At 35.6% G+C, this 21961-nt stretch overlaps 2 protein-coding genes across 4 annotated transcripts; both read left to right on the forward strand.

The window, feature by feature from the left end:
- The first annotated feature begins 635 nt into the window (after nucleotides 1-635).
- LOC114409920 (telomere length regulation protein TEL2 homolog) lies at nucleotides 636-15717 on the forward strand. The gene is made up of 13 exons (XM_028373588.1): nucleotides 636-924; nucleotides 1045-1073; nucleotides 1159-1252; nucleotides 1394-1565; nucleotides 2041-2226; nucleotides 2345-2502; nucleotides 9917-10193; nucleotides 11353-11561; nucleotides 11803-11901; nucleotides 12835-13364; nucleotides 13628-14394; nucleotides 14623-14821; nucleotides 15284-15717. The coding sequence occupies exons 1-13, from the start codon at nucleotides 762-764 to the stop codon at nucleotides 15434-15436; spliced, it is 3036 nt and encodes a 1011-aa protein (XP_028229389.1). The 5' UTR covers nucleotides 636-761; the 3' UTR covers nucleotides 15437-15717.
- Nucleotides 15718-16519: 802 nt separating this feature from the next.
- LOC114409921 (probable ubiquitin-like-specific protease 2A) lies at nucleotides 16520-19019 on the forward strand. 3 transcript variants are annotated; one of them, XR_003666243.1, is made up of 7 exons: nucleotides 16520-16849; nucleotides 17387-17738; nucleotides 17823-17990; nucleotides 18088-18219; nucleotides 18318-18399; nucleotides 18485-18581; nucleotides 18668-18683. XR_003666243.1 is itself a non-coding variant. In XM_028373591.1 (7 exons), the coding sequence occupies exons 1-7, from the start codon at nucleotides 16819-16821 to the stop codon at nucleotides 18734-18736; spliced, it is 945 nt and encodes a 314-aa protein (XP_028229392.1). In that variant the 5' UTR covers nucleotides 16531-16818; the 3' UTR covers nucleotides 18737-19019. The 3 variants fall into 3 exon arrangements, 2 of the variants coding, with proteins under 2 accessions (XP_028229393.1, XP_028229392.1); XM_028373591.1 differs by having other exon boundaries at nucleotides 16531-16849; nucleotides 18471-18581; nucleotides 18668-19019; XM_028373592.1 differs by lacking the exon at nucleotides 18485-18581 and having other exon boundaries at nucleotides 18668-19019.
- Nucleotides 19020-21961: the final 2942 nt, after the last annotated feature.

Below are 21961 nucleotides of genomic sequence, written 5' to 3' on the forward strand. Positions count from 1 at the left end.
GGACTAGGGTGTTAGGTTTACATGATAGAAATAAAAAAAAATAAAAATAAAAATAAATTTTTTAATTCAAGTAAAATGTAAAAAGTATAGGTTTTATTAAAAAAAAGTATAATTATTTTTCAATATTATTTTCATTTTTTCTTTTAATCACACTCTGTGAGTGTTTTTAAACTAGTGTCTTACCCAAAAGTGTCATTCATTGTCACTTAGGTCACTTCAAAGATTAAGATTCCAAAAAGGCTCCCAAAAGTATATTTTATTTGTCATTTTAGTTATACCATTAAAAGACTTTTATTATAATTAAAGAATGTGCCACGAAAACATATTATATGCCTACGTGATAGTTGACAATGTACTTGTGACATTTCAATCAATGACCAAATTAACAATAACTGAACCATCATTTATCATTCATGTGTATATATTATCTACAGTCAATTATCACATAATTAATAGTCACATTTGCACATTCAAGAACTTAACTTGCTATGTTTGGTTGTGGAGAAATAAGAGAAAAAAAAATAAAAAAAATTCAAAGTTTGAGCACCACTTTTTCTCTACTTTATTTTAAATATTTATTCCATTCTTTTTTCTTTTCTACTACCAAACCACCCATAAATTACACTTCAGGGGCTAAATGACTTATTTACTCTTAAACGACGCCGTTCATCCGTCCCCAAAGTTTCAAGCAGAGCCGAGTCATCTCGGAAGTGCCAGAAGCTGTGTGCAAACTGGTGGCGGAAGGAAGCAGAGTGGCGCCGATGGAGGAGGGTTTAGGGAAGAGAGAATTGGAAGGTGAGGTAGTTAGCAGGGTTGCCGAAGTGATTTCGGCTATAAAGAATGCGAAGCACGTCGATCAAGTCATTTGCGCGCTTCATTCCTTAGCCACTATTCTTTTCCCCTTTGACCCTTCTCTCCTCTCAGGTTCGTTCCTTTTTGCCCTAATTTCAATCAAATTCTTCACTGGGAACGATCATGCACTATTTCACTTGTTTCAAAGAAGATTTTGAATTTGATTTTGTATGAATGTGTCCAACGGTGCAGATAGCATTGATCAGAGTTACGGAGACAAGGTTTGTTTGTAGTCGTTTTAGTATTGTAATTCACCGTTGTAATTGCACCTTCGATATTTCATGTTTCTTCTTTTGCCGTTTTCAGGTCCAAGTTCCTTCTGCGGAAAAACGACATGCTTGGTGGCGTGTGTTTTATCGAGGAGCTGCTTTTCCTACATTGGCTAGGTTTCTATTACTTGGTAATGTTTTTATGGGGTTATGTATTTCATCATTACTTGCAGTTTAAAGGTTTTTGTTTCCACTCCAAATTTTAAGTTTCGAAAAAGTAGTATTGCGTTTTGCTTTTCCTGTTTTTTCATGTAATGTGGGACTTCCTACAGATGTTGCCTCGAACTGGTTGGGTTGTTTTCCCTTCTCGGCACAGAAGTACGTTTATGATGTTTTCTTTGTTCGTGGATTGGTCACTGAGGTGCTGCAGATTTTGGTTCCTTTTCTCCAGCTGAGTTCGAGTGATGGTCTTGATGTTAATGCTGTCCTCTCTAATTCTGAAAGGTATGGATGTTCGTATTGCACAATGCCTTGAATGCAGTTTCTTTAGACTTAAAAGTTATCGACATGCTTGTGCTTAATTTGGTGTGAAGTAACAAGCCAATTTAATTTAATGTTGGGAAGAACTTAGGGGGTGTTTGGTAGGAGAGAAGTTTTTGATTTCCTGGGAATCATAGGTTGGGAAACTTAGTTTCCAATGTCTTGTATGCATTTTAAAAAAATAACATTCTTGGGAAAGGATGTTTCTTAATCAATTTCCCACGAAAACTTTCCCATGGGAGGAGTTGGGAATCTTACTTTTCCGAGTTTAATTTTTCTTTTACTATAGTAAAAACATCATGTTATTCTTTATAAATTATATAATGTGGTAAACAATTAAAATAATAGGTAAAATATGCGTAACTCTTTGATTTCCGGGCATGAAAAAACTTCTCCCCTACCAAATGTCGCCTTATTCTGATTCCAGCATTTATTACAGATTGCTTGTACTGTGCTTGCTTGAAAATAATGGGGCGCTCCAGTTGGCGAGAGAGTTTGGTGGTTCTTCTAAATTGAAAAGCGTTACAGATGTACAGATCAAGATGGATGTATCTATGGTGGCACAGATTGTTGCATCTATTCCTGATAAAGCAAGGATGAACTCCATGGCTTCATTGTCATCACAGTATCCTCCTTTTTCCTTTCTTCATCTAGATAGTTTATAGGTTCCGTTGATTGAATATCATTATGGTTCTGAGTTCCTCTGTAAACACTCATGTATTTTTTTCACCGAGAGTGTTTAGTGTGTTCTTCAAGCAGATTGTTGTCCAACTACTCTCCCTGGCAGAAGAAAGAGAGACAATTTTGCTAGACAATGTAGACATGGATGAAATGGACAAAAATGGTGCACTGTTATTTGTAGGGGAAATGTTTTCTCGCATTTGTCGCCGTGGCTCTGCTGGTAACTAGAAATTCTGACACTGGAACAGTTATATTTTTTTTTTAAAACTACATATACTAGCTAGTATCATTAAATTGCTTTGCATTAACTATCAGAATTTGTGGAATAGATCGCATTTTCTCCATATCAATCTTTGTCTTCTGTTAACCCAACTCCTTTTTTTCTTTATAAATAAATAAATAAATAACAACTTCGGAGCCACAATATGTTGCAATTGCCGTACCATTTTGTGGAGAAAAAGGCATGTTGCACTTGTTATTAAGGTTATAGCTTTCAGAAGATGATAAGTGTCACATGGGTTATAGCTTGCAGAAGGCATGCTATTTAGTTTCTTATTTGCAACATTTGTCCATGGGTTGTTTGACACAACTGAAAAGAAGCTAGTGAATCAATTATGAATGTGAAATTTTCATCAATACCAAGGTTTTAACGGTTTGAAATGCATTGTTGTAAGTGCAGTGACATGTGGTTATGGACTACTGTAAGCTTGTAGCCTCCTATTAAACTGTTTGACATCTTGATTCCTCACCTATATAGTAAAAGATACTACCTAGAGGTTGTATCTAGGTTCCTTGGACACAACGTGATGCCAATTGGCCATGAGCCTGGAGTGACCCTCCAAGTCCCAACCAACATGTGAGTAGTGTCCTGACTTAAATGTAACCCAAGTAAAACTCTCGTCTCTCATGCAGTCCCAAACTCCCAATTGTAATCACTTGAAATGAAGGTGAGGAGGAATCAAAACCTCACTTTCTCTCTCAGCTTTATTAGATTCAAAATGTTACATATATATAGGATACAAAAAAGAGAGAGGAGAGATGACAGTGACATCTCACTGTTGCCTTCTGAATAAGGCTTACAGATTAAGCTACCAAACAAAGCTAAAATACAAAAGAAATATTCAACATTCAACACTCCCCCTCAAGCTGGAGCATATAAATCATATGCACCAAGCTTGGAACATATAGTCTGAATTCTGGGTCCTCTTAGGGACTTAGTCAAAATATCCGCTGGCTGGTCATTAGAACCAATGAACTCAGTGACAATCTCCTTGGACAGAAGCTTCTCTCGAATGAAATGACAATCAATCTCTATATGCTTAGTCCTTTCATGAAAGACTGGGTTTGAGGCAATATGAAGAGCAGCATGATTATCACAATACAACTTCATTTGCAACTCTTCACAAAACCTCAATTCTTGCAGAAATTGTTTAATCCACATGAGTTCACAAGTAACCATAGCCATCGATCGATATTCAGCTTCTGCACTAGACCGAGCTACAACCGTCTGTTTCTTGCTTTTCCAAGAAACAAGATTTCCTCCAATGAAGACACAATAGCCTGATGTAGACCTCCTATCCATGGGACAGCCAGCCCAATCAGCATCACAATATCCTGATAATTGCGTATTACCTTTGTCTTCATACAACAACCCTTGTCCAGGAGCTCTCTTAATATACCTCAAAATACGCATGACAGCATTCCAATGGTCCAAATGAGGATTTTGCATAAATTGGCTAACCACTCCCACAGCAAAGGAGATATCAGGTCTAGTGATGGTAAGGTAAATGAGTTTTCCCACAAGCCTCCTATATCTCTCGGGGTCAGGATAAACTTCACTTTGATCTGCCATGAGCTTCAAATTAGGATCCATAGGACTTTCAACAGGTCTACAATTTTGCATACCTGTTTCTTCTAAAATATCAAGGGCATACTTCCTCTGAGAGATCACAACATCATCTCCTGATTGAGCCACTTCAATACCAAGGAAATACTTCAAAGATCCCAAATCTTTGGTCTGAAAATGACTGAATAGATGCTCTTTTAGCTGGCTGATCTTAGTAGCATCATTCCCTGTAATCACTATATCATCAACATAGACCATTAGATAAACACATTTTCCAGGAGATGTATGACAATAAAATACAGAGTGATCAGCTTCACTTCGTTTCAGTCCAAACATGTGAACAACATGACTAAATTTACCTAACCAAGCACGAGGAGATTGCTTCAACCCATAGAGAGATCGATGAAGCTTACACACAAGGCCATACTCCCCCTGAGCAACAAACCCAGGTGGTTGCTCCATATAAATATCTTCCTCAAGATCACCGTGGAGAAAGGCATTCTTAATATCAAGCTGATGGAGGGGCCAGTGACGAATAGCAGCCATAGCAAGAAACAGACGAACAGTGGTGAGTTTGGCGACAGGAGAGAAAGTATCACAGTAATCAATGCCATATACCTGTGTGTAGCCTTTAGCTACCAAACGAGCCTTAAGCCGATCAACCTCACCAGTGGGCCCAACTTTAACAGTGTAGACCCACCTACAACCCACAGGGGTCTTACCAGGGGGAAGAGGAACAAGCTCCCAAGTACCATTATTTTCAAGGGCCTGCATTTCATCAATCATAGCCTGTCTCCAGCCAGGATGATCAAGTGCCTCACGGACAGTGGAAGGAATGGCAAGGGAAGACAATGAACAAACAAAGGAACTGTATGAAGGAGACAAACGGTGATAGCTTAAGAAATTATAAATAGGATGAGGATTACGAGTAGAACGAGTACCTTTTCTGATGGCAATGGGCCAATGTGAATCAGAATGAGGAGAAGAAGTGGAAGGAGAGGGCGGATCCATGAGTGGAGGACTGGTTGAAGAAGGACGAGAATCACTAGGAGAGGCTTCAGGTACTGGAGATCCAATCTGCCTTGTCCTGTGTTGATCTGTAGTCAGAGGTGGTAAGATGACTTCAGGTGAATTTGGTGAGGAAGATGGAACAATACTGACATTTTGGCCTGAGTTATCTAGGGGATAAGGAGAAGGAATAGGAAGAACTTCCTGAAGAGATGAAGAATGGTCCACGGAGGGTGAAAAGAAAGGTGTGTCTTCAAAGAAGGTTACATCTGCAGACATGTAGTATCGTCTCATGGTTGGAGAGTAGCATTTGTAACCCTTTTGAAGACGAGAATAACCCAGGAAGACACATTTGACTGACCTAGCAGAGAGTTTGTCTAAACCAGGAGACAAATCATGAACAAAACAGGTACAACCAAACACTTTAGGAGAGACATGAAATAAAGGATCATGAGGAAAGACAAGTGAGTGAGGAATTTGGTTTTCAAGAGAAGAAGAAGGCATCCGATTTATTAGGAAACAAGCAGTAAGCACCGCATCTCCCCAATGATGTATCGGAACATTCGAATTTAGCATTAGGGAGCGTGCAGTTTCAAGAAGATGACGATTCTTCCTTTCTGCAATACCATTTTGTTGTGGTGTGTGAGGACATGTGGATTGATGTAGAATACCTTTGGAAGACAGAAAAGAAGAAAGATCATGAGAGAAATACTCTTTAGCATTATCACTTCTGAAAATTTTAATTGTTTTTCCAAATTGATTCTCAATTTCATTGTAGAATGACACAAATATATGCAAAAGTTCAGATCTGTCTTTCATTAAATAAACCCAAGTACATCTGGAGAATTCATCAATGAAGGTTACAAAATATCGAAAACCAAAAGATGTAACACGACTTGGTCCCCAAATATCAGAATGAATGGTAGAGAAAGCCGAGTTACATCTTTGTACAGTTTGAGGAAATGACGACCTGACATGTTTTCCTAGTTGACAAGACTCACAATCTAAGACTCGAAGATTCTTAAGACTAGGGACCATCATCTTCAATTTTGATAAACTTGGGTGTCCTAGACGATCATGCAAAAGTTTGGGTTTTGAGATTGCAAAACAAGACCCAGGTGGACTGGATTCCAAATAGTAAAGTCCTCGTGATTCATGTCCTTCTCCAATCAGTCGCCCCGTCCCATGTTCCTGAATAACAAAAGAATTAGCAGTAAAGGTTACTGAACAATTTAACGAACGAGTTAATTGACTTAGTGAGATTAAATTATAGGGACACTGCGGAAGGAATAAAACAGAGTTTAATTTCAAGGAAGGAGACAATGAAACTTGACCACTTCCTTGAGACGCAACCTTGGAGCCATTAGCTACAGTGACGAGGTGAGGAATTTTTGGTAAGGAAAAGGATGAAAAGGAAGACTTATTACCAGAAATATGGTCAGAGGCACCTGAGTCGAGTATCCAAGGACTAGGACCTTCAATTGATTGAGAGATACAAGCTGTTGAAAAACATGGTACAGATGAGGATTGAGCTTGGTTGCTGGGTCTCTCGGATTTGAGCTTCAAATACTCCTGATACTCCTCATCAGAGAACTTAGACTCTGCTATCTCTGATCTAGAAACCTGTGCAACCTTGTCAGGAAACCCATGCAACGAATAACAATTCTCTTGGGTGTGACCCATCCTCTTGCAGTAGGTGCAATGAGGACGTCCACCCCTTCCATTGCGGCCTCCTCTGCTGTTGCGACCGCCCCCTCTACCACGTGATGCAACCATTGCTGACGTCTCCACACTATCAGTAGGATTTTCATCCTTCGATAAGTGAGGCACACGGAGAAGCCTAGTGATGAGAGAATCCATGGATGGAACCTGATCCCCAGCGAGTACTTGATCACGAACATGATCAAAGTCTGAGTGTAAGCTTCTCAGGATAAGGACCATGTAAAACTTGTCCAGTTTCCTGTTCACTTCTTCTAATGAATCAGCCACAAGAAACTTTCTCAGCTCTTCCACGGCAGCCCGAGCCTTACCCACATGAGCAATCATGTCATGGCTGGTTTGCTTGAGGGCTGTAACCTTCATGGTTGCATCAAATAAGCTCTGAATATCATTGGCAAAAATTTCTTGAGCCTTCTTCCAAAAGGAACGACACGTTTTAAATGATCTAAGGATATCCAAAATATCCGGCTCAACTGATTGCCATAACACAACACACAGTTGATAATCAAGCTTCTCCCATTCGGCTCTTTTGTCACTTGAAACAGAATCGGAAGCTTTCTCCAAGTGGTCATGGTGTCCTTGACCAAGAAACCAAAGTTCTACGGAAGTAGACCATGAGGGGTAATTTTTCCAATTGAGTTTAGCAGCTGTGATGGTTGGAGTCCCGGAGAAGGAGAAAACAGGTCCAGGGGAAGCCATTTTGACCCACAAGGTGAAACCCTAAGGGAGCAAAAAGGTGGAGAGAATAGGGCTGTAGCGTTCCAGGTGACGAAACTGGAAACTGAGGGCTGGAACGGACTCAGGAGAAGCCGACCAAGAGAACGGCGGAGGCGCGGCGCGATTCCGGCGCCGGGACGGCGGCGCGTGGCTGCTCCGTTGCCGACGCGAGTTGGCCGGCTGGCTCGCGCTTCCCAAGGCGAGCCTAACCCTGGCTTCGCCGGAGAAATGGCCGCCGGAAAGTGGCGGCAGCGGCGGCAGACGGCGGCGGGCGACGGCGGATGACACCTGCTCTGATGCCAACTTGAAATGAAGGTGAGGAGGAGTCAAAACCTCACTTTCTCTCTCAGCTTTATTAGATTCAAAATGTTACATATATATAGGATACAAAAAAGAGAGAGGAGAGATGACAGTGACATCTCACTGCTGCCTTCTGAATAAGGCTTACAGATTAAGCTACCAAACAAAGCTAAAATACAAAAGAAATATTCAACATTCAACATAATCTTTGATGAATAATTTGACACTGATGTGAGTCCATGTTAAGCAACACTTCTAAAAGGTTCTTTATGTTGGATGCTAGGATTTTGAAAGCAGAATATATTAATTTTGTTTGTGTCCTATTTAAGAATAGATATCTTACTGAATTGCTAAAGCATGGACCGACCATAACTGTTTTAATCTTGTCAGCATCAATGTAATCATATATAACAATAGCAATTCATGATTTATACTGCTCATAACAAATAAAATTCGCACAAGAGTCTGGTTTGGTATTTTTGTTTTAAAGATAGATGACTCAGTGGTTAGGTATCTCATTGTTTTGATGGATGTAGGTCTTCTCTATTGGAATAGAGATGCACTAACTACTAAGTACTATTTCTTATATGCTGAGCAAAAAAAAAAAATTTACTATTTCTTATATTTAAAAACACTGTTTTGTGACATAGTTATGAATGCTATAGTGATGGAGCAGGATGTCATTGCCTCAAACCACTGCAAGGTTTCTACGATTGCCTCAAAAAAATTATACATACATGCATACTTATTTATAAAACTATCCTAAAGAAAAAATTCTTACACGCACATGTATGAACTATTTTATGTACTTAATTTTCAATGTTAATTTTATGTACTTTTATTTCTTATAACTTCTATATTTTATTTTCTTTTTTTAATCTCTCTGTTCTTATTACTTTTCTCATTGCATCTTGTATTTTCTCTCTCTTATTATTCAAGATGGATATACCTTTCAAAACAGCATATAATCTTCAATTCCTATAATTTAGTAATATTTTCTTTCCTATAGTCTTGTATCTTTTATTTAATTTATATAATTATAATTTTTGTAAGAAAAAAAGGGTTATGCAGTGATAGTGTAAAATAATTTATGCAATCATATAATGCAACCCACCATATATGATATGTTTGTTGACTTTTATAATAACTACTTTAAAAGTCATACAAACGATGATTTATGATTGAATGTCAGAATAAAACTGTCTTATGTTATCATGCATAGCCATTAAACTTGATTAATTATTATGAATCTTTTAATTATTAATTAAATTTAATATATTAATTTTAAATTTATAATTTATTTTTTATTTTTATATTTGGCACCCTCAGTAAAAATGTTCTAGCTCCGCCCCTGGTTGTATGGAAAATTACAGCAGTTGTGGGTGCTATCTAGTTGCAGTGATAAAGTCCCTTTACCCCCTGTTTTTTGAGTTATCAAACCCATTATTTTGGGTATTTTCCATTGTTTTACATCAGAAATATAGGGGTTTTCTGTTCTGACAAAAAAAAATAGGGGCACCTTAGCTGACCCTTTTTTTTTTCCTTGTGTGTGTGTGTGTGCACGTGTTATGTTCTTTCTTCACACTTCATGGTTATGTTATTGTGCCCCCCCCAATCTCCTTTATACAATGAGGTTTAATTATTAATTATGAATGTCATTTTAGGTATTTTTTATTTTATTTTTTGAGCATTTATATTTGCATAGTATAAGTTGACTATTTTGTATTTTTAACCATTGGTATAGCGGCCATCTTGCTACAGCATTTTTAGGGTTGGCCACTCCCCACCATGATTTGTGGGATTAATAACCATGGTTTGAGAAACTGGAACCATTATGTTGAATTTAACTGTCTTATAACTCTTATCCTATACTTAATGGAAAATACTATACAACTACGTTGCTGAATGGGATAATGAAGTTGGTAACCTGCAGTTATGACTCTAATCCTATGCCATTAGTGTTGTGAATTATAATTGATTTTTGTCTAGACTATCTGTTTAGTATGATAAAAATTGTTTCCTGATTCAATCTCTTTTCTTGTAGATCTCCTAACTAGTGAATTAATTCCAGAAGTTTTTAGGCTTGTCAACAGCCTCTTATCATCACATAATGATTCAGTTACTAATGAATTGTTTGAGTCAAAACCAGACACGGTATTTTGGTCGAGAATAATGGAATCCATCAGTGATCCTTATACCGTGGAAAGAATCTCTGAGCTGATTTTGCATAAGTTAGCTACTCAAGATGCTGATGATGTTCAAGCGTATTGGGTGTTGTGGTTGTTATTCCATCGAATTTTTAAGCTTCAGCCTTCTGTCAGGTGAGTGAAAATATTAGTTTATTTTGCGTTTGTTCATGGATGATCTGAAAATAATGCTCCATTTGATTTTAAAGAAATAGAAATTGCAGCTCCCATGTTATTGGTTATTATTGACATTTGGTCTTTGTGACATGATGCACACAACATAGTAGTCAATTCCAAATAGCAATACGGAGTGGCTGACTCCAAAGTGGGTAGTGGGATGACCACTGTTTTGAAGTTTTAAGATACAAAGACATTCATAATTAATGATCAAAAGTCAAAATTTTGAGAATTAAATGCACATGTCAGTGTACAAGAAAGAGACTGATGCTGAGGTGGAGGCAGTGGTTGGTGTAGACCCCTGTGGTTGAGTGGATGAAGCCGTTACTGTCCTTCAACTAGGAAGATAACATTAGAAAAATAAAATAAAATATAGGGTAGAATAGAACTTAGAAGAACAAGAGAGTAGAGGTTAGAACAGAGAGGTAAAAGATCTGTTTGATACTGAGATGTCTGTACAGGTCAGAACAGGGCTGCGCAACCTCAGCAGATATGAGTTTGCTGAAAATGGCCAGAAAAAATGCAATGCCGCATTGTTGCTGGAGAAAGGTGGGCTTTCGTTGGAGAGAAGAGTGGGGTTTCAGTGTTTGTGCAAGTTAAGTTACGGTGGGAAATAGGGTTTCTGACTCTGTATGATTAAATGAAAAAGGGGGACAAAATTTCAAGATTGCCCCCGTAAAACAGAAGCACCAAAACGACTCCACTTTAGGGCCAGAAAAGAGGTTTTTTGCACTGGAATATAGTCATGACTGCTACAGTCATGAAACCACTACACGGTGATTTTTTGTCACACTTGGGGGTTAAACCTCCGTCTAGCTGCTATTTCCCACTGTTGACTACTATGTGCACACAACATGGTTTATATAGGCATACATTCTATGACATCCTTTACACTAAAATATTATTTATCAAAATAATTATATAAAACACATTTTCACTATTTATTTACATAATTTTATAGAAGATAAATATTGGGGTGTTACACCATCACCATCATAAGCACTTTTTGCCTTTTTTTATTTTTTAAATAGAAACTGTAATGAAATTCCCGTATTACTATTACTTTATATATGCTTATGTCCCTTTGTTTTGCTATGTTCCCATGGCAACTCCTCAGGTCTATGTTTGTTGACAAATTCCTGCTATGGAAAGTATTCCCTATTAGCTGCCTGAAATGGATCCTTCAATTTGCTGTTCATGAATGCCCACCTGGTACCTCATTATCAGGACATAATCACCCTGGGATTTTGAATACTGTCCAACGCCTGCTCTCAGTATGGTCTAAGAAAGAATTTGTGCAAACAGCACCTATTGAGCAACAAGTTTGTATCCTTTTTAATTGTACTAATGTACTGAGTGAAAAGCATGTGGAATAGAGTACATAGCTTCTGGATGTGAATTTTAAAAAATGGTGGCTTAGTGCATGAAGTTACCTTACTGTTGTGTCAAGGCTCACACCCTATTTGATGTAAATTGCTGCATTATAATCATAACAATCTCATTCACTGGATCCGATGCCATCTTTATTATTGTGATTATTTATTTATTTTTCCTAAATTTATCTCAGACATATCTGCTGCCCTAGGCCTTTCTCTGGAGACAATGTCGAAGGAGGAATTGGATGGGATGAAGAATGCCATGCACTTTATCCTTCAAGGAGTTAGCTGTAATTATCATTTACTTAATTGTTGGGTGTCTTGATAATAAGGAAAGAGGGATTATGTGGGATTGGAACTATTGCATGATGCCTACCTTAAACCTTCAGAATACTTTAAATAACAGGCCCTACCCAATGGATGTGTTACATCTGGAAACGATATATGTGTTCTGGATAGGGAATGGTTCCACTTGAACTTCCAGTTTTATTCTGTGGTCCTGCTTTCAGTCAAGTCAAATGTGTCAATATTAGCAATTTTTTTGCTGTTTAAGAAATTAAGTTGAATTAAGGATATTTCTCCAGTATTCAAGTGGTACTAGTAGTCTAGTAAGCACGAATAAATTCCAATAAGAATTTAACAATCAATAGTTTAAAATATCACTTAAACGTTTTCATATTTGCTAATAGTAGTCTAGTACGCATGAATAAATTCCAATAAGGCATGTTACTGGATTTTCATCATTGTGTTATATATTCATCAAGAAAATTTTATATTGTAAAACAAGATAGAATAATTTGCATTAAAAATGTCACTGCTTTGATGAATTCCTTTTCTGTGGGTCCATTTCAATCTCCATCCAACTCCTACTCAGAGCGATCTCAACTATCAATTATGAATAGAAAGTGTGAGAAAATATAGGAAAATAGAAAGAGAAAGTGAGAGCAGAGAGAAAATAGAGAGGACTTAAAACTGAAAATGATTTTTGATATTATTAAATCTCAATGGTAAATTTTACAAAACAAAATCCTAATTCTGATTGTCAACAACTCAGTATAACTAACTGACAGCTGGATGAAAATAAACTCAGCTTAGAAGCTACTGTTTAACTGTGCATATACTTTAACACCCACTCAGTAGTCTTGTAAATCTGATTAAAAATGGGTTACCATTCCTACTTGAAGAATGAGTTGTTGACTTCCAATTTTGTGTGATTGTTTCAGGTAGGCTGGAGAGTCCTAATTATTTAGTTAGAAAAATGGCTAGCAGTGTTGCTTTGGCATTGTCTAAAACTATTGATCCAAAGAATCCTCTGTACCTTGAGGATAGCTGCAGCGGGGAGACAATTGATTGGGAATTTGGATTCACTATCCCCAAGAAAGGGAATCTGGCTGCCTCAAATTGTGGAGGAAAAAGTGTTGAGGGGACAAAAATATCTACTGTGTCAGGTCCAGAGAGGGACTTTGATTCCCCTTCCAATAAAGAGAAAAGTATTAATGTAAAGGGCAGAAAGAAGTTATTGGACTTTAATGGGCTTGATCCAGATGAGATTATTGATCTAGCATCACTGAATCTTGAATCAGACGATAATCATGAGGATGTTGATGACAGTGCAAGTGAGAATTCATATTCTTCAAATGATTCATCTTTACAGCCGTATGATTTGTCAGATGATGACTCAGATTTGAAAAGAAAAATTTCACAGTTGGCTGATGTAGTTGCAGCTCTTAGAAAATCCGATGATGCCGATGGGGTTTGTAATTTTCTCTCAAAACACTTTTTAATTTTGTTTTGATCATCTGCCATGTCTATGCTTAATGTTATTTGATTTCTTGTGAGAAAAATATTAATTGGTTATTAATTAAGTGTTTCAACACTTACTGCGATTACCAAGTATTATATTTTCGGTTTAGACTTTAGACTGAGCTATTTAAAAACCAGTTTGTAGTCCTCTCTTGAGATTCTGCTTTTCTGCTGAAATTTGATGTTTTATAAATTTTTTGAATTTTACTGCAGGTGGAAAGGGCTATTGATGTAGCTGAAAAGCTCATAAGAGCATCCCCAGACGAACTAAAACATGCAGCAAGGGATCTGACCAGAACTCTTGTTCAGGTTCGTTGCTCTGATATAGCTTTAGAAGGTGCAGAAGAATCAACTGAAGACAAAAGACAAAGATCATTAGTTGCCTTAGCAGTCACCTGCCCATTTGAATCACTTGAGACACTAAACAAGCTTCTGTATTCACCTAATGTAGATATCAGTCAGCGCATTATGATACTAGATGTCATGACTGAAGCAGCTCAGGAGCTTGCTGAATCAAAAATTATGAAACCCAAACATCAGATTAGTTCCCTTATTTCAGTTGTTTCAGATACCCGACCTTGGTTCCTACCTAGCAGCACAGGGACTCCTGGAGCTGGTTCCTGGAAAGAGATCTCAGGTACTGGCTCTTTTTTGAATTGGTCAAATAGCTATGAGAGGGAACTTCCCACAAAACCCAATCAGATCAAGAAAGGGAAAACACGCCAGTGGAGCCTACAATCTCCCGCACAACAAAACCAGATGGAGTATTCTCATAATAAGTTTCCCATGTATGCTGCTGCATTCATGCTTCCTGCCATGGAGGGATATGATAAAAAAAGGCATGGTGTGGACTTGCTTGGCAGGGATTTTATTGTCTTGGGGAAACTCATTTATATGCTTGGGGTCTGTATGAAATCTGTAGCCATGCATCCAGAAGCTTCTGTACTGGCTCCTTCCCTCCTGAATATGTTAAGATCCAGGTACTGGTTATAAGACATTAGTTGTCTATTTAATTGCAAACCCTATGAGGATTGACATATTCTAAAATCTTAATCACCCCCTCAAAGTGTGTTACTTGTGTGTGCTAATGGAATTGATAATTCGGTGTCCTATTGGTTGTATATGTTTATATTTCCTCTTGCTACTTTGTTGTTTTTGCTAGTGTGCTAATGCGGAAAACTTGTTGCTTTGCTTTTTAACTCATGCAGAGAGGTATGCCATCACCGTGAAGCATATGTGAGAAGAGCCGTCCTTTTTGCAGCTGCATGTGTATTGGTTGCCCTTCATCCTACTTACATTTCATCTGCCTTACTCGAAGGAAATGTTGAAATTTCAACTGGCCTTGAATGGATTCGCACATGGGCACTTGATGTAGCCGAGTCGGACACAGATAAAGAATGCTATACGGTAAGCAAAAGAAAATTTGAAGCTTCAAAGAGGTTTAGAATCCTTGTATTGTCTCCCTTTTCTTACAAGCTTTTCAAATATCTCTGCTTGTACTCTGTTCATATAAAAAGGTTTAGATTTCTATGGATTGGTCTAGAGTTATTTAATGGTGATAAGGTTACAAATATAGTTACAGTTACTTAATCGTATGTCATGATACATCACTTGGTCTCATTGTGGACTTCTATTTTCATATTTATTTTAATGATTCATGACAATATATGAGCTTTTAAAATATTAACCCAGATAGCTTGTTATTATCCTAGGAATTTTACTGTTCTTTTTTATTCCGCTGTAGAGCTTTGCAAAGGCCCCTTGTCCCCTTATCACCCTTCTATTGTTTGGTTTAACTCCTGTTAATTTCCTGTTCCAAATATTATTTTTTTTAAACTATAGATGGCTTTTGTTGTTGTTGTTGTATAGATGGCTATGACATGTATACAGCTCCATGTTGAGATGGCTCTTCAAACTTCCCGAGCATTGGAGTCAGTAAGAAATTCACTCAAGGCAGGTCCTGTTCTTCCTTCTGATGCATCCAAAGTGACCATTAAAATTCCCCACTTAAATGGGGATTAGTGATGCTTCTAGCTATTGTGGATGGATTCTAGCCCAGAATACAAATTCTATATCATGCTAAACTGCTAATTATTTCTGCTACTCTATTAATTTAATGTTTTATGGGGTCCTTGTTTTCGTAAGAAATTGTATATTTTAGGATTGTATATATTCTCACAAGGGGACGAGGTTGATGTCAATGCTCCCCTACACACCCACCCTTGATGTAGCACGTGTTACTTTGCCCTCAACCTTGTCTGCAGTGTCGACTTTGCCTCCAAAGATTTGCCTCTTTGCCTCCATCTTTGACGAATCCCTCCCTGCATTGTCAACAACGCCACCGTCCTCATGGTGCGTAATCGAATACGAGATCAATTTCCTGTGCGTAAAATTATAGTATATTGTATATATACATTTACATTTATATATTTATATTTATTTAGTAATATAAGTTAATATAAATACAAAACATATAAGTTTAAGAAATAATTAATATATCAAATGATTGTAAATATATCAAAAGATTATAAATTATAAAATATAAATAACTTGTTATTTATTATTATAAAATATATTTATAAATTATTAAAAAATAAATAAATAAAGAATTTAGAAAATATTATGAAATGATAGAAAAGGTAAAAATACAAATGAATAAAATTATTCAAAAATAGTATGGAAGGGCCAACATGAAAAGACCTCCCATTTTCTAAAATTTATTGAAAATATTTTTTATTTCTTTAAATAATGTAAATAAAGATTAACTAAGTTCGAAAGGATAGATGTAACCCTATTAAATTCAAAATTCGTAAAATGACTAATGCAACTTATAAGGCCAATTTACAAACAAACAAAAAAGACTTGTAAGCAAGCATGGTTTATAAACTTTTAATATTTTCCTTCTGTTTCAAACCTTCTCAATATAAAAAAAAGACAAAAAAATAATTAACCGTTTTTTGTCACAGTTTTTTTTTATGTTTCTTTTTGTCACAATTTTTAACTATATAAAAAAGTGAATTTGTCCTACCCGCCCAAGCAAATGGATCAAGTTTGGTCTTTGTGTGTTGTCACAAGATCAGGCACTCAGCAATCACTTAAATCCGAGCGTTCGATCAAGATTAAACGGCCCTAGATTCACTATCGATAAATCAGATTAGGAAAGCCACTGAAAACGTGAGCAATGGGATCATCATCCCACGGTTCCAGTTTACTCAACCGTATGCTTGCGTGTTATGCCGATTGCATCGAATCCATTCCCCAAGCAAACACTCAGTGCTCAGAGCGCTACCCTATTTACCTGGTTACTCCTTTCTAATTCTGGAACGTTATTCTCAACATTGAGGTGAGTAACACACTCTGCATAACAACAGCAATAGTAGAAGAAGAAACTGCGCTCAGCATCAATGAACACTAGCAAACTCAGTGACACCCAAGGTTAGTTCTTCAACTTCGCAAGGGTTTCTATTCCCCCCTCCCCTCCCATTTTTACGACATATTATGTTGCTGTTTGTATAATCATAGTTTGCGAGCCATGTCATCGGTTTGTTTTTCTTGCAAAACATGTCACTGTGTCCTAGAGTTGTACACAACGCCAGAAGTTTAGCATAATAGAGTTGTGCGTTGTGCCCTTGTCTCTGTAACAAAAAAATGTGTAAAATGGGGGCGTAATTGTTTATGTTTTTAGTGGTTACGAACAACATCACCCTTAGTTTTATTTTGTGAACTTGTATATTTGTTAGGTACGTTATATGCGTGGCTTAATTGTTGTTGTGGGACCATGACTGTGAATTTCTAGGTTTGATTGGTTAGTTTGCGTTTTCTTACGTTTGAACATTGGTTTTGTTCTTTTCTTATTTTGGAAAAATTGTGGGGGTGGTTTAGTAAAATTTGTGTTTAATGTGGTTATGTGGGTATTGGGGGTTCAAAACTATGGCATGATGGTGTTTTGAGACCCGTCATTGTACTTCTCAGTTGTTTCTGTGAAGCAAGAAAGAAAAATCAACTTAGGATGGAGAAACAAGAAAACAAAGGTTTTAAAAGATGTGATGGAAAGTGATTTTTGGAGCAATGTTCCCCAGCGATTGCGAACAAAGAGGAAGAGTAAATTCAATGGCAAGGAAGCACTTTCTACACCCAAGGTAGTGCTTTCTAAATCGAAGGAAACAATTTCTAGATCCAATAAAGCACTTTCTACACTCAAGGAAGCTCTTTCTAGACCCAATAAAGCACTTTCTACACCTAAGGAAGTGCTTTCTACACTGAAGGAAGCACTTTCTAGACCCAAAGAAAAGCTAAACAGTGGAGATTTTGATATTTACTTGAAGTGAGTTACAGTCTAATGACTTATGATGTGAAAGGAGCAACTTCAAAATTGAGGCCTTGTTTCTAAACATAATTTTTCTGGCAGGAAAATATGGAAGATTTTCTCAGGAGATAGGTTGAGGCACTTTACATGCTTTGACAGCTTATGGTTTAGTCTTTACAGGGCCGCTCCATCTAAAGACAAGGTGCTTACTTGGATTAAAAAGGAACCTATTTTCTCCAAGTCATATGTTTTTGTTCCTATAGTCTGCTGGTAAATGCACTCAATTTCCTTTATCGCCAAAGAGCCATTTCTTTATTTGTCAAATATTAATACATGGAATGCATACTTTGAAATCCCAATGTTGTAGGGGTCATTGGAGCCTTTTGATCCTGTGCCATTTTGGTGAAAGCTTGGAATCAACCACCAAATCACGATGCATGTTGTTGCTGGATTCTCTTGAAATGACCAATCCTAGACGGCTCGAACCCGAGATTAGAAGGTGTGTCATTCCTCAACAATATCTATTTATTTTGATCAGACATTATTGTCCAGTTGTGGAGTGTTTAAGACATGCAAGCTTTTTATGTTCATTTTCAGATTTGTATTAGATATTTATAAAACAGAGGACAGACCTGAGGCTAAGCATCTTGTATCTCAAATTCCTTTTTTGGTGCCCAAGGTAATTATCACCCTTTCTATGATTTTCATCCCTGGTTAACCTAAGATTGAAGAAAAAACAAATTACTGTAGGTGCCACAACAAAGAGATGGTAATGAATGTGGATTTTTCATCCTCTATTTCATTAATTTGTTTTTGGAGCATGCACCTGATAATTTTAGCATGGAGGGATATCCTTACTTTGTAAGTTATCTCATTTGCTGTTCTTGAAATGTATTTATTAAAACATGCATTTTGATTCAGTTATGTTTGACATTGACATGCTGCAGATGAAAAAAGATTGGTTTAGCTTTGAAGACCTGGATAGATTTTATGAGAGACTTGATTCACTGAATTAGATGTCCCCAAACTTGACCAGACTAGTGATTAGATCTAACATACTTTATTGTCAACTGATTATATTGCATAGGATAATAAGAGGCAGGCGAAAAATATAAAAATAGTGTTAGGGATGTTTCATATTTTGATTCTAGTAGAGGGTACTCTCTTCTATGGATGTAGTTCAACTCTATTGGAATTATATTCTGCTCTGGAATTGATGTTTACACCACTAATTTGCTTCTATTTGTACAGTTGTTAAATCTTGTTCAAATTCATAAAACCGGTATTTTTGTTAGCTTAGTTGATAATTTTTGGCATAAATGTAGAGTTTAACAAATTGCTTCTGGTTATTGATGATAATGAAAACTGGGTGTCTTAATCATGATAATGAAAACCATCAGCTTTTCATTACTTCAAAGTAGTTCATACAAGATTTTCTTCAAGTAATGTCATGCGAGTCTGTGACTCAGAGTGATTATGGTACCTTGTCATACAACTGTTTGTTCATGAGTTTATTTTCATCATCTTTTCAACATGCTTGTCTTTTGTTAGTTTTGTACTTCATAATTATAAAGAAATGTTGAGTATTTGTAACACTGTAAAAAAATTTCAAATCCAAGATATCCTACCTCAATTTTGCACAAACGCATAACATTGTATCATAGTAAATGAAAGGTAAAAGATCTTTACAGCAACAAAAGCCTTATCTCGTTATGTGTGGTTGACTATATGGATAACAAATCACCTTATCTTACTACGTGAGTCAATTACATGGATAACAAGGCATTTAGCTCAATTAAAGACCAAATTTTTAGCGATATATATCATGAAATCCCTTTTAACAATTTCCTTTAATGTCCTTCTTAGTTTATTTACCCTTTCTCATATGACTAAAAATCATGCAATCTACCCTCATAGATGCTTCTAGTGATCCTTCTTTTACATGTCCAAACTACCTTAATCAATTTTTCGACATCTTTCCTTCAATCAGTTTTATACCAATATTTCCTCATATAATCATTTTGTATCTTGTCATATCTTTTTCTATTCATGAGTATAGATATAGTCGAACATGTGTCAATACTATAAAATTTGCCTTTGCTCGTACTTTGCGATCATAAATAACCTTCATTGTCTTTATCCATTTTAGCTATCCCATTTATTTCCTGGACATGACATTCTCATTGATTTTCCATCATTTTGTAGTATTGATCTCAACTTTTGGTATGACATCTTCTCCAATTTTTATTTCTATCTTATATTCTTCTTATCTTTACCTAAAGCTTATCTTTACCTAAAGTTGTAATGCATGTACTTTGTTTACTCTTAAGTAGGAAGCCTGTCTCCAACACTCAAATTTAATTTAATTGTTTCTCTTTATTTCTCAATCAAAACTATTTCATTTGGCGACGGATGTAAGGATGCCATGGAGCTATATCATAAACTTAGGCCCCTTTATTAATACTAGCGGAAACATAGGCGTTATCGTGTCTTGTGCATCTGGATTTCTATTTCACTACTGTGTTTTCTTTATATTAAGATTTGTTTTTTTATTTCCTTTTCTTGGAATATGAGAATTTTTAAAATCATAATTTTTACTTTTAAAGAATAAATGATTTTAAAATTATTTTTTATTGTTGATTTTAAAATTATAAAAAGCCATTTTTAAAATTAGGTTTATAGTTATGTGGCGTTTCCACAGTGTTATTTTTTCCTACTTTTAGTTTTCTAAAATTTATTAATTTTTTTAATACAAATAAAAAATTAAAAAAATAATTCTGCTTTTATTTTTCTAAAATTTATCATAATTCTAAAAAGAATTCAATACTTTAAATTTGCTTTTTCTTTTAAAAATATTTTTCATTTAGCAAAAATGGTGGGTTACTCACTTCCACAATCATCGATTTGCCGTTTTAAAATTTATTTAGTTTAAAAAAAAGAAAAGAAATTTTGAAACTGGATTAGATGAAGAGGTAGTTTTTTTTATCTTGTTTCAATTTTAAAATTAAAATAATAATTTTTAATTTTTAAATAAAATTAAAAAAATTCTTTCTTAAAAGTTGATTTAAAATTATGTTGTGTTTCAATTTTTTTTTAGTTTTGTAGAATTTATTGTTGTTTCTATTCATTATCGACATCCAACATTATTTAATTATAGTTTTGATAATATAAGTATAAATGATTAAATAAACTAATAAATGAAACTGGATTAGATGAAGAGGTAGTTTTTTTTATCTTGTTTCAATTTTAAAATTAAAAAAATTCTTTCTTAAAAGTTGATTTAAAATTATGTTGTGTTTCAATTATTTTTTTTAGTTTTGTAGAATTTATTGTTGTTTCTATTCATTATCGACATCCAACATTATTTAATTATAGTTTTGATGATATAAGTATAAATGATTAAATAAACTAATAAATGATGTTTTTCCCATTTAATAAGAATATAATAAGATCATGATATAAATAAAGAATTCTTGTTTTCTTTATCACTTCAAATATCATATTTTGCTAAACATGCATCACGACACAAAAATATAAGGGTGAAGGGTATTAAATATAATTCTTAATTTCTTATAATTTCAACCAAGTAGTTTTGAGAAAGTCTTGTAAACCAATAAAAAAAATGAGAAACTGAGATTCACAGGGATTTATTAACAAGACACACACATGTACTATGTTTGTCTTAGTAATCAGTAGGTGTACAAGAACGAGAAGATACAGGGAGAGATGGAGAACAATGAAAAACTTCTAGTTGACAAACTAATCATCCACCCACTTAATTTTCAATCTTCCTTTCTTTATTTTTCTTAGGAGGTCTCTCATCACCCAAATTATTTCAGTTTCATTCACCACTGAGCATATTAACATTAAAATTTGTACAACAAATTAGCAATCTGACTCTTTAGTCACTCAACCATCTCTCCCAGTTGAAAAATAAAATTATTTTATTTGTTATTTGATATATACAAGAAGAGAAAAAAAATGGAATTTGAAAAAAAAAACTTTTTTTATCTTATTTTTTATCTAATCTTTTTTTATTTGATTTCGATTCATTATTATATTTTATATTCTTCTATTTTTTAGTTTTTTTTCTTTCTCTACAGCCAAAGAGCCCGGCCAGTACCAACGCCAAAAGTAAGGAACATATAATAAATGACTACCATCAATCGAAAACATAATTAAGACTTTGTTATGAGAATTGTGATAAAAATTGCTTATTAAGTTTATACCCAGTTCCCATG

This window comes from Glycine soja, chromosome 4 (genome assembly GCF_004193775.1).
Source record: "Glycine soja cultivar W05 chromosome 4, ASM419377v2, whole genome shotgun sequence".
NCBI lineage: Eukaryota > Viridiplantae > Streptophyta > Magnoliopsida > Fabales > Fabaceae > Glycine > Glycine soja.